This window comes from Cuculus canorus, chromosome 8 (assembly GCF_017976375.1).
Source record: "Cuculus canorus isolate bCucCan1 chromosome 8, bCucCan1.pri, whole genome shotgun sequence".
Lineage (NCBI taxonomy): Eukaryota > Metazoa > Chordata > Aves > Cuculiformes > Cuculidae > Cuculus > Cuculus canorus.
In genome coordinates this window covers 7,019,226-7,032,255 of record NC_071408.1, presented here as the reverse complement: position 1 = coordinate 7,032,255, position 13,030 = coordinate 7,019,226, and the positions used below count along the sequence as shown (strand labels likewise).

The window sequence follows — 13,030 nt, the reverse complement described above, 5'->3', positions numbered from 1 at the left end:
CATCTTCTTCACCATCCTCCTAATCTCCATCCACATCCTGGTACCATCTGGGCAGCCCTTGGACCTCTCCATCCCAGCACAGTCCAGCCAGCTTCATCCCCATCCCATCGCATCCCATCCCATCCTAATCCAATCCTCATCCTGATCCCTATCCCATCCACATCTCATCCCTATCCCATCCCATCCCATCTCATTCCCATTCCCATTCCCATCCCCGTTTCTATCCCATCCCGTCCCGTCCCATCCCATCCCATCCCATCCCATCCCATCTCATCTATCTATCTCCATCTCCATCTATCCATCTCCATCATATCAATCCCTATCCCCATCCCTACCCCATTCCCATTCCCATTCCATTCCATTCCATTCCATTCCGGCCAGGCGCGGACACCTCTTTCTCCTGCCCCCTCCCGTATCTCCTTCCGTGTCCCCTCCCTTATCCCTTCCCCTGTTCCTCCTGTCCCCTCCCCTGTCCCCGCCCCCTACCCCGCCCCTACCCCCGCCCACTACCCCGCCCCCTCTCCCCTGTCCCCGCTGTCCGCCAGGGGGCGCTCCCCTGGCGCCTGCGCCCTCCCCGGCCGATGCCATGGCGGCGGCGGCGGCGGCGGGCGGCCCGCCGTGGCGGAAGGTGTTGTACGAGCGGCAGCCTTTCCCCGACAACTACGTGGACCAGCGGTTCCTGGCGGAGCTGCGGAAGAACGTGCGCGCCCGCCGGTACCGCTACGGCGCCGTGGCCTTCCAGTCGGGCGCGGTGGTGCAGCAGCTGTGCAGTGTGTGCGTCTTCGTGCTCACCTGGTGGTACATGGCCGCGGGGCGGCTCAGCCCGCAGCGGCTCTTCGGGGCCGCCCTGGCCTCCTCCTTGCTCGGCTACGTCCTCTTCGACGCCGTGGACAGAGGGGCCGGGCGGCGGCAGAGCGGGAGGACGCGCTGGGCTGACCTCAAGAGCACGTTGGTCTTCGCCGCCTTCACCTATGGCTTCTCGCCCGTGCTGAAGACGCTGACCGAGTCCATCAGCACCGACACCATCTACGCCATGTCAGCCCTCATGCTCCTCGGCCACCTCATCTTCTTTGACTACGGCGCCAACGCCGCCATCGTTTCCAGCACGCTGTCCCTCAACATGGCCATCTTCGCCTCGGTGTGTCTGGCCTCCCGCCTGCCCCGCTCCCTCCACACCTTCGTTGTGGTCACCTTCGCCATGCAGATCTTCGCCCTCTGGCCCATGCTGCAGAAGAAACTGAAAGCCCGGACACCCCGCTGCTACATCGGGGTGACGGTGCTCTTTGCGCTGGTGGCGCTGGCGGGGCTGGCCACCATCTCCAGCGTGAGTGCCGTGCTCTTCGCCTCACTGCTGCTTGCCATCTCCTGCCTTTGCCCTTACTGCCTCATCCGCCTTCAGCTGCTCAAGGACAACATCCATGGGCCATGGGATGAGGCTGAAATCAAGGAGGACCTCTCAAGGTTCCTCATGTAGGCCTGGCCTGGGGGAGAGGTGACCTTCTGGTGTGAGCAGTGCGAAGGTCCTTGCTGGCGACAGCCCTGAGGGGAGGACACCAGCTCAATAAAGCCTCTCACACAGCAATGAGGACCATGTTTGCATTGCCCTCAGCATCTGTTTCCAGACCCAACCTGCTTTGGTTTGCGAAAGGAAGGAGCTGAACCCCACAGGGTGGCCAGCCTGTGCCACAGCTCGGAGTGCAGGCAAGCAGAGTGGTGTGTGCTCCAGCCATGCAGACCGGTAGCTGTGTTTTGGGTGGAAGGAGCTGTATCCCTTGAGCAGAAACTCCATGTGGAAATGCACATCTGGCTCAACCAATCCCCACAGTATGCCCACGAGGTCCTGAGCCCCAGGGACCTCACTGTGTGCGACAGCATGTCCCTGGGAGGGCTGGGGGAGAAGAGGGGGCTGGGTGAGGGTCACTGCAGGCAAGGCAGAGGTGCAGGGTGGTGGGTGTTGCTGGACCCAAAAGACCAAACGGAAGGTTGCCTGGGGTGGTGCAGAGCCCTACTTGCCTGCATCCTGCTGGTCAGTAATGCCAGAACAGCCTCGCAACACTGCCAGGCATCACGCTACCCTAAATCTTTTAGGAAAAGGACGTATGAGGAGGCAAGATGCCTTCCTCCTTCCTCTAGCCCCCTCCCAGATGTGGATCTGTCAGGGCCAGACCCCTAGCGAGAAGGGTGGAGCTCAACACAGACCTCCACAGATGCACCCACAGCAGTGGCTGTGCTTAGTTAGGTCCTGTCTGAGAGGTGTCTGTCCAGTGGCTGTCTATCTGGCACGAGACACATAGCAACCGAGGGCACTCCCAGCAAAAAGTCCCTTGGAGCTCCAGGGACAGGACCCTACTGGAGCTGACACCACCAGAGGGAAGGGATGCGCACACCTGCCCCAGCTCCACCTCACAGGGATGCATTTGGCATTACCCTGTTTTTGATGAAACTGTTCTCTCTTGGAAATCTAACACTGCAGAGGTGCAACTTTCTGCTTGATTTACCACATCCCTTTGCACGCCAGTGTCTCGCTACAGCCATGTGCTCCTTAGGCTTTCTCGGAAATGAGCTACCGCTGGTGGAGTCCCCAAGACCTCCAGTGCTTTGTTATGGCTCTTGCCAAGCATTCGTTATTGCTGTTGTAGTCGTGGTGATGACTACATCTCATTTTGCTTTTAATTAAAGAAAACCTGTGGAAGTTTACAGCCTGTGATCCAGTCTTGCAGGGAGCACAGAGTAGCCAGATGCTCACAGTGAAGATGACAATTTTTAGTTCCTTGGAAAAATGATTGTTCCTCCACAGGGAGGTCTCCCAGAAAGCTGCTCAGTGAGCGGGATGTTCCATCTTGCACTGAGCCAGTGCCACTGGGATGGTGCCATCCAAAGCCAATTCACAGAGTACATTGGTAGAGCAAGGCTTGAGTGTAAATCAAATCTGGCCTGCCTGGTGCTTGTTAACGTCTACCACAGCAGAGGCTACAAGGAAGCAGAGATTCTGTTGCACCCATTCCCTAAGAAGAAATATATCTCCCCAAAAATAATCTTCCCAAATTCAGACTCAAAAGCAACTAAGTTAGGAAAAGATGCACCTATCAACTACCCAGACATTCCAGGTGGGAATGGGCACAGGCTGCCACGATTGCCTATGCAGATCCCTGGGCTCCGATTGCTTCAGCAGGTCCCACTCCAGGCAGGATGCAGGCCGTGTCCTGGCCAGCCTGCTACAGGCAATTTCTCTCCTTAACCTGGGAGATGAAAATATAAAGCCCAGCCCACGGCCTGCATGCTCAAAGGGACTTTGAGGGCAGGAAAAGTGCAAGAGAGAGCAAGAGAGAGGAGATGCAAAGGCCTGGCAGAGTTTCCTTAAGACTTCCTGGCCTCCTGAAGACACACGCTCTGCAGCGCTGCTGAAGTTATTTAGGATGCTGAATAAATGGCCATTATGAGTAGGCCTTTATGCTTGAGGTCAGAATATGCTCTGCAGATCACAACTCTATGCCCAGCTCTGCAGTGAAGCAGGGCGCCTTTTGGACATTCACTACCTGCACCTACTGTTCTGTGGCTCCTCTGATGAAGCATGAGACCAAAGAAATGGGTCCTTCTCAGTTTGCACACAACTGAATAGCCATCAACCAGCTCTGAAGAGTTAAATGTTATTTTGCATTACAAGGAAGTGCAATTTTTTTCTCTTAAGTTTCTAAGTCTGCTGAGATTGAGTACTTCAATGGGACATTTTCTTTTGATGGCCAAATGTGAGTAATTGTAAACTGGCCAGGGATAAGCCTTGCTCCTGGGGGAGCTGCTGACACGTGCCGTCTGGAGTCTCCATCTACAGCCTCTGCTGCAGGGAAAGGCAAGCACCAGCCACCCACACTGTACTGTCAGGGGCCTGTGGCCCTCCCTGTGAGGGAGACTGAAATCTGGGAAGCTTGGAAAGAGGCAAGCTGTAGTCTTCGAAGGTAAGATCTTTTCATCTCTTCAATTCCCACCATAATTACCAAGCTTTTCTCTGCACATCAGACAACTTTGTGACATGAGAGGTGAGAGCAACAACGTGTATGATCGGGAAACCAAAACAGGATTTCAAACCATCCATTGAAAAGCAATCTAGGACGCGTAATGCCACCAGCTGGCGCAGCACCCTTAGCCACAGAACATGTACCATTGCTGAGTGGAAATGGCACAGACAAAGTTTAACAGCTGCTTCAAAAATTCATCCCACGAGTTGTTACCAGAGAGCTTGCCAAGGTTTTCCAGCACAGCAATACCTTTGTCTTTCTACTTGGGAGATTTTAGGAATAGCTACCAGAAAGCCATAAAGTTCAGAGTCATATTTCCAACAATATTTTTTGTCAAATACCTCATAAGAAGGTGAAGATTTCTGTGAAAGGTTTTAACACCATAAAATGACCGAAGAAAAAAGTTACAGCCTAATGCAGGGGGATCAGCTGCCAGCTAGGAGGACAGCAGCAGCTCCGGGTTGGGGTTGCTGGAGGGTAGGGCCATACCACTAGAACGTCAGCCACCTTTTATTTGTTGTTGGTTCATCTGTTGCTACCATGCCATATCCCAGAGGGAATGCAGTGAGAGCTTCCCCCAGTGCAGAACAGCTTTTTGAACAGTCTGGAATAAAAACCAGCTTGTGAAATCCAGCCTGTTCCCATTCCCTTTTACCTGAGAGGTGAAGCATGGCCGGAACCTCCTCAAGAACTTGCTAGGTACAAATGCCCTCCTTTCTGTAGTAGTTCTGAAAATACACAATTCCTGAACTCTGCTGTGGGTTTTTTTTTTGCCCCAGTACCTGACAGTGATGAGTTCCACAGATGAAAGACATGACCAAACTGTGCTCCCTTCCTTATCCCTTAATCTTGGGACAGTTGCGTTCACGGAACTGTTGGGACCCTCCATGTCTCCCCTTTCCTGAGGTGCTGGGAAGCACATTGCCTATCACTGTATTCTTGCCAGCTCCAGCAATTCCTAGTTTAACATGTATTTCAAAGGTCTAGCAGGAGCTAAATCAGCTGAAATAAGGAATTACCCAAATTCAGCAAAGCTATGTGAGACGTGGCTTGAAGCAGAGCACAACCTGTGTTGTCAGGGCCCATCTACGCATACAATACTGGTCTCTTCTCCTGCCCCCGTCCCTTGAGCTGCACTACTGCAGCTGCGTCTCAATGTGAACTTCCTACTCCAAAGCAATGTCTTGTTCCTGCTCCTGAAACAACGGGCTAGAGTTCTGACATTGTGTTGTACCTCTACTTCATGTCTGCGCAGACAAATCCTCTGATTTATCTGCGCACTTTGTGAGAGATCCCTTCTTTGTTTTCATATGAGAAAAACAGTCAATAAACCCCAGCAGTTTTCCCTTTTTTAGACTTACTCTTCATATACTTCTCTTGCACCTCAAACAAGCACATCTTCTAAATGTTAAATCCCAGATTTTCTTTCCTACAGGGACAGACACATATGAAATCCCAGAGGTAGCTACTTACAGCTGTTTGAGCTCTGACGCTCCAATGAGGTTGGCTCGCACGGAATTCAGAGATTTAGCTTGAAAAAAATGATCAGAGCAGCTGTGATTTATTTATAATTGTGCAGGTTCATCAGTCTGGAGACTGCTATGATCTTCCCCTTTTACTTTCCATTCAGCCAGGTGCTGCCACTGGTGCCTTACACATCCCTCAGGACTCTGTTGTTAAAGAATCTGGCTATTCTTCCTGCTAATGCTAAGCCAAAGCCATTTATGTGGAGCAATCCTGGTGGTTAATGAATTCGGAAGCAGTGGTGGAATCCAGCAGAACATCCCTCCCTCCACCACCTCAGAGGGTGGGAGTCTTCCCAGAGCCCGGGCAATTTCTTCCATGGGGTGTTAATGGCTCCATTTGAGAAAGAGTGGCTTTAACAGAAAACCAGCACGCCTTTGTTTTGTAGACAGAATTTTTATTTTCTTTATATCCAGGCTTCTCATTGACATTTGAAAATAAAATCTTTCATTTACAAATAGGCTAGTGCAAATTAAAGATAATTTTGGACCAAAAAACCCCAAAAGGCAGATTGCATGTAACGAAAAAGAAACACGTGTGTTAAGACGATCTTCCTGGAACAGATGGTGGAGGTCGCCTAGGAAAAAGACAAAAAAAAAAAATATCCAAAATTCATGGGGAGGGGGAAGAAAAGATTTAAAACAAAAGGTCAAGATACAATAGAATGACTTATATACAAAATTATCTAAATAAAATGGGTTAAGAGAAAAAAAGGCACAGAACATGCACATTAAGGAAAAGAGCAAGATTAGAATCAGCTGGCTATCAGCACAGTCTGGCTTTCATCCTCAGCACTTCCCATCTGACTTGCTGGTGCCAGAGAACTAGGACAATCACATCACAGGCGTGGAGGTTGCTGGTCACAGGCCTTCTAATTTTCTTGCAGCAAATAATATTCTCTGGAGGATCTTATCCTCAGCAAAGCTTAAAATTGGCACCACTATCTGCTTCAAACACTGTTCTTGGAGTAGACTTTTTAAAGTGAGATTCTGATGAAACTGGGAATGATCAAACAAGATGGGGTAACAGGAGAGAACATTGCTGGGAAAGGTTAACAATGTGGGTGACAGCGGTGCAGTGAACCTACTGGCAAGCCCAGTAGCTGATGGCTCAGTGCAGCGATTAGAGAAGAGCGGATGCTCCTGTTACGCAGCACAGAGCACTGTGGTACTGCTGACCAACATGCCAGGAGCAAACTCCTACAGGGGTACATGACACACTCCAGCCAGGTGGGACACGTGTGGCACTGCTGTTCACTGAGGGGAGTGCACAGACTGCCTCAGGCATAGCCATTAAAGGCTATTAAAAAATGTATCTCCAAACATTACAGCAAGTAAGTGAATACAATGTGGACTTGTTGCTTTTGTCCTCCCTCCTTTTGCTCCCCTTCTTTCCCAAAGCCTGTCTAAGGACCAATGTAGTGACTGTTGTGCTCAGTGAGGAACATCCTCTCCTGTAGGCAGCTGTTGTGCTTGTTGTGCCATGCAGACCATCTCCTCCGAGCACCGATTCCAGTCACTTGGCTCATACTGATCTGAATGAGGAATTGAGTAATCAAGACATCCGCACAACCACTTTAGGGGGAAATCCCTTCTGGGCTTGATTGAATATACACGCACAGTTTTACTCGGGCTCCCGCTCTGGAAGACTCAGTCTGGCCGCCTGCTCAGCTCTCAACCACCCCCAAAACATGCTTTCCCCAACAATGAAATGAATACCAGATATGGCTTGAAAAGCATTCATCCATTTCCCAGCAAAACATCCCTGCAGCACTCCAAGCCCCTGGAAGGGAAGCAGGCCGAATGCTTCCCATGGGTTACTTTTCCCCCTTCACCCCTTTTAATGACATGTCCAGTGATCTCAGTGCAACACACACTGCAGTCCCAACAGAGGTGGAGTGCGGTATGCTAAGATTATGGTGTGAGAGACAGAAGACCACAAATGCACATCCAGAAAGTACTAATAAAAGCCCATCAAGAGTTACAGTTTATTTCAGGTTCAGAAAAGCAGCATAACATTTTTACAGCCGGTGTGTGTAATGCTCAGTAACAGCCATGGTTTCGGGAATCGACTCGCTGTACTCAAAGGTCAACACCGGGAACCATTTACAGATCATGAAACCAAAGGCAGATGTTTTGGCTCATATGAAGTAGGTCATTAACATACAGAGCAAAATTCAGAAAGTAATTAAGCATTTGCTTCTTACAAAAAGAAGTAATCATTTACACCATCCTGGAAAAGTAAAGAGGCAGTAAAGCAAATGGCCGGCAAGACGGGACAAATCATATATCAAGCAAGAGTTGAGGACTGTCTGGACCGGAGGAGCCGTCGGTATCAGCTCGCCTGCAGACAAAGCAAGAGGAAAGACAGGCAGAGTAACATTCATTTACACAGGGAGCTGTTCTGCTAGGGCCTGGGGAGGAGGTTCAATGCTGCAACAGGAGGAACTGTGCCAGAAGTACACCGTGAGGTTGGTGCCTTCCTGGTGTCACAGGGGCAGAATAGGGCTGCTTTCAGTTCAGGAGGTTCAGACTGCTTTAAGACACAAAGACAGAACTATCCAGTAATCTCAATACACTGTATATATGTTGTTTAGTGTAGCTGTCTATGATAGAGAGTATTATATTTTTGATGTTATGCTTTAACACGAGATGCTATAACCTATAATGTATCTTTAATATAATAAATAATCTACTTTTATGAGACTTACTCAGAAAGTGCAACGAGATCAGCAATAAAATAAACACACATTAACTATGTACATAAGCCTTTTCAATGAACATACAATATTTTTAACCCTAACACAAGATCCCTTGAGACTAAAAGCCGAGAGCTATTTATGGCACGCACAAGCTCTTCAGCTGTTGGTCAGCCATGACAAGGTGAGATGGAACATGTTCTCTAGGCAGAGACCCAGGCTTAGCCTAAAAGCGATACCAGATGACCACCCTCCTGAAACTTAGCTACGTACATCATGCACCTCACATAAGATCAGATATCCTGCTGTTTCTGAACAGGCATCGCCACTACTCCTTGGCAATCTTCCGAGCTTTGCCAGAGGCACTGAAGAAAGGGAGAGCAACCCGTGCTTTTCAGCTACAGCAGCTCATGCTTAGTTCACCCTGCGTAAAAGTGTCCGCAGAAGGGACAATGGCCAGCTGGAGATAGCCAGCCCCTCTAGCAGATCCATCGGGTGCTCATCCTGCTGTCCATCAGGCATGGAGTGAGTTGCTGCCAAAGCTGCTCTTCTGAGAACAAGGGATGGGAGAGACATGACTTGCCAGCATCAGGAGTGAGCGGGACAAAACCCATTCCAGGCACTGCACAGCAGGAAGAAACAGGCTGAGGTTCCCAACCTCAGGACAACTTTAAGGACTTACTCAATTGGATGTGGGAGTTTCCTGGGAAGAACTTAATATTTTCCCCAGGAACAACCATTCAGTTTATTCTGAAAAACATATATGCAAGAAGTTAGAGGCAAAATCTTCAAACTGGATCTGTCCTCAAGGTTAACTATCAACCTACACACTTAAAAAGGTTGTGTTTAGGGCACAGGGACAGATTTAAACATGATCTGAACAAGGATACAGAGGAAGGGAATGCTGTGTGGTTATGTCCCATGACCTTAACATCAAGCACAGAACCAGATAGTGCTGACAGTGGGCCCACAGGCACCTCACTGCCTCTTCCTCCTCCTCCTCTTCCAGGTAAATCCACCCTTGAGAGCTTCATTTACAATTCAAGATTATTGCTGAGAAATACAATTTCTTGGGGGGCAGAGTTAAGGACAGTGCTGAATTGTGCTATCTACTTCCCTATGCTTAACAGGAACAATCATTAAAGTAAATTAAGCATTCAAGCTCAGAGAATTTAAAAACATGTTTCTAGGCCAGGATCTGTGTCATCTAATTGCAGCTTCTAACTTACCAGCACCACCACACCTGCCTCCCGTGTGGCCACACGGGTCTGAATCATCTTCTGGAGGTGCTGCATCTTTCTACAGAACAAATGGACCTTGGAGGACTAAGTTGAGTGTGTGGGGTAGGGTGCGATAAACCCAGACCATGGGCATGCAGTATTACTGAAGGAGTATCAAAATCTGGGGCTACAGTGACTTTTTGTGGGTGAGGGGGCTAAGCCTGCCTTTCCATCAGCGGGCAGCTGCCAGTCAGTGACAGGGAGTTCTGATAAGCTATAGGCAGGCTCGCTGGCTGGGCAACCGCGTGGGCTGCTATAGCTGTTTAGAAAAATACAGCTAATAGATGCTTTGCATTTTACAGCAGAGCATGCTGCACAGTGGAAAACTGTGCAGAACACAAGAAAAATCATAAAAATATAGTTTCTTTTTTTGTAGTATAAACCAACGCAACTGTAGATAGGTTTGCAACCTTTTTTTCTCCTTGAAAGCTGATTCTGTGCACTTGGCTTCGGAGGTCTGGGCCTGTTCTCCAAACAAATACCAGCCACTTAAGCAGCCTTCTGAGATCACCAAGATGCCAGTGCTGTGACAAACTCCATCTTCACTGTGCTTCAGATGTTGACCTCTAGGCTCCCCAGGTGTGTGTCACAAGGATGAGGTTGACAGGAAATAAAATTTACGCTAACATACAAATCATGATGCTTTCCCAAGCCTCTCTCTCTTACGCAACCTGAAACACAATTTGCTTCCATGGCAAGCACAACTAGTCAGCAGTCTGGGAATACTTACTAGCATAAATCCCTATTTTTTGTGTGTTTTCAACTGGATTCTTCCTAATCATGAGGCTACAGCGTACCGAAGCCCTACATGCAGTCTCAATAAATAAATTTGTTAGATTCATTTTACTGCGGGCCTTTAAAACCACCAGTTGTTTTGCCTAGGGATCTGTTACCATAATTGTAATAACAACAATTAATATTTCTAAAGAAACAGGGCCAAATTAATCTCTAGTTTAAGTCTGTTAACTCAGTAAGTTTTAAGCTATAAGTGTGACACTGACCCTAAGTGTTCGAAGTGAAGTAATGCAGTTAAGACAAAAGGTTTTTATAATGCATTAATATATAATGTGCAAACCAATAGGCAGAGGAGAGCTCAGCAGTGAGCATCTGCTAAGATAATCCATTGCCAAGATGCACGGCTGAGCACCTCTCACTACCCTGCTGGATAAAGCGACCCTGATCTGAGGTGTGCAGGACTTCAAGTGATGCAAAGAGAAAATCTTTGTATAGGGAAGCATAGTGGAAGTTTATCAACTGGTGTGAGCAAGTATCTCAAATCCAAACCAGACCCTTGGAAATCTAGGCCACAGCTCTGTGAATTGGCTCAGACAGTGGGCAGAGGAGCAGTAGCCCATTTACAGCTGTGCATATGCCTGTATCTCCTTCTGCTTCACAGAACAACCAAAAGCAATGCTTAGTTCTCTGGATCCTGCTGCGCAGTACAAGTATACATATTACATACACCCACAAGGCTTCCCATGAGTTCAGTGGGAGTACAAATGTGAGCAATCACTAGCAGAAGACAAAGCAGGCTGGCACATGCTGCTCTGTCAGGTACTGGGTCTTCAAACCACCCTTTCCCATCCTTGCTGCAGGGTAAGACAGCTCCACACTGAGCCGTGCCAGCTGGGGCACTGCAGCCTGGTCCTTACCAGCCACCCAACCGACCCTGCACGTCAGCTGCCAGTGTGGAAAGAAGGTAAAACATGCATTGTCCCATACACACCCTTCTTGTTTAACAACATTCCTTAAAAACTAGACTTCGGATAAGGAGACATTCTAGGAGAAGCAGGCATCCAGCAAGCTTCTTGTAAGAGAGACATGGAGTGTGGGGCCTTCAGAAGAGCTTGATAAGAAACCACATTGTTTTTCTCTGCCCAGTTTAGCCATTCAAAAAGAAAATGGGCATAACTGTGTAATTCCAAATGACAGAAAACCTGAAAGGTACAAATAAAAGCAAGATTCCTTTCAGATAAGAGGAAAAAAAAGCAGCAGATCAAATCAACACGTGCACAAACACACACACAGTCAAGATCTCCTGTGACTGTACAGGACCGTGAGCACAACTGCCTGGGTGAACACGTGTCAGTAAGTTAGCTAACATAAGCTATTGCAAAAGGAAAAGTCAAGGCAGCACAGACCTTCCCAAAACATTTAAGACCTCATAAACAACGCGGAATGGACAGAGTATATCAGTAAAATTGGTTACTTGCCTATAGATGTCCATACATGCGACTATACATTGGTTATTGCAACAGTTATCAAGCAATTTGTTTCCACATATTTGGTTAACAATGAATGACATGCCAGAAACTTCTTTTAGTCTAACAGGGATGAATCTAACGGACGAATTACAGTGGGCCGAGTAGGTGAAGGGGGTGGTCTTCGACTGGAGAGAAAGAGAGAAGAAACAATAAGCACAAACACTAAGAATGACCCTGGCTCCTCTCGCTGTAACTATGTGAACATGCACATGCACGTGAACACAATAATCATTTCCATGTACAATGAGGCATGACAGCCCTGAGCATCCACAATAAGGAAGGGACGGGTTTGCCACATGCACACAGTGCCTCTGCCCTCTCACGCATCGTCCAGCTCTTCTCTCTGGTCCACAGCCAGGGTATTCTTTGAATGCATTCACCTTCTTGTGTCACGGAAACCATCAGGGCAGGATCATTATTCCTGTTTTCTCAGGGGTCAGTCCCAGCCTGGACAGCCATGGAGCAGACTTACGGGCATGTGTCAGAGTGGCCAGCTGGATTTGGGAAGACAGCCGGCAGCAACTTCAGCTGCTGTTTGCAGAAGCAGAAACCCTGCAGCTCATTGCACAGTTGGGTCACTGGAGCCACGCCAGTGTGCCTGAATTTGAGGCACAAATTTCAAGCTTTATATCAACTGCCAGTTACGAAAATGTGAGGTGTGGCTATGGCTCCTGGATTCATTCATTTACCGCTAATGTGTTCCTCTATCAACACCGTAACTGCTACGTCCTAGATTTCTTTGGGAAGGTTTATAGGTCTTTATTCCCCTGTTTCAAATGGCTGATTCAGCACAGGTTCCTGGGTAGGGCAAACCCCTGCCTTTCAATTCAGAGTACTGCATCATCTGATAAAAGACCACAGTGCAAGAGTCAACAGCAGTACAATCCCCGAGCACGTTCCATCTGCAGTCCAGGCTGAGCTGGGATAGTCCAGGCTGAGAACTTCCCCTCCCTCACTTTGTCCAAGGACAACAAACCAACTCTGCAGGAGTTGTAAACAGATTTTCTCCACGCAATTGCCTTTTACATTTTCGTGTGTATTTAGGGTACAAAGCTCATGTCAGCACTGTGTGGAGATAACTCCATCAGCTTACTTACACATAGTACTTTGTTAACTCTCCATTCCATCTAGGCTAAAACACCTCACTGAGCAACACCTATGCAGAATCTGAGATGACAATACCTGTTTGGCCTCCAGCACTTGCACTAGCTCAGACAGTTCTGCCCAGCACTACTTTGTGCCATAGAAACA

The 13,030-nt window shown here is 48.4% G+C and overlaps 2 protein-coding genes across 10 annotated transcripts in view; one reads left to right on the top strand and one right to left on the bottom strand.

The window, feature by feature from the left end:
- Positions 1–552: 552 nt before the first annotated feature.
- Positions 553–5,257, top strand: PIGC (phosphatidylinositol glycan anchor biosynthesis class C). The gene has a single exon (XM_054072465.1). It carries the CDS (start codon positions 587–589, stop codon positions 1,472–1,474), a length of 888 nt encoding a protein of 295 aa, XP_053928440.1. The 5' UTR covers positions 553–586; the 3' UTR covers positions 1,475–5,257.
- Positions 5,258–5,299: 42 nt separating this feature from the next.
- Positions 5,300–13,030, bottom strand: part of DNM3 (dynamin 3) — a 180,348-nt gene continuing 172,617 nt past the window's right edge. For 5 of the 9 annotated variants that reach the window (XM_054072455.1, XM_054072458.1, XM_054072459.1 and 2 more), the window contains one exon: positions 10,801–11,904. In XM_054072455.1, the coding sequence (XP_053928430.1) occupies positions 11,835–11,904 (70 nt within the window). In that variant the 3' untranslated portion in view covers positions 10,801–11,834. Of the gene's footprint in view, positions 6,115–6,746; positions 7,881–10,800; positions 11,905–13,030 lie in introns of those variants that run through there. The other 4 variants (XR_008450894.1, XM_054072462.1, XM_054072457.1 and 1 more) reach the window with 4 other exon arrangements.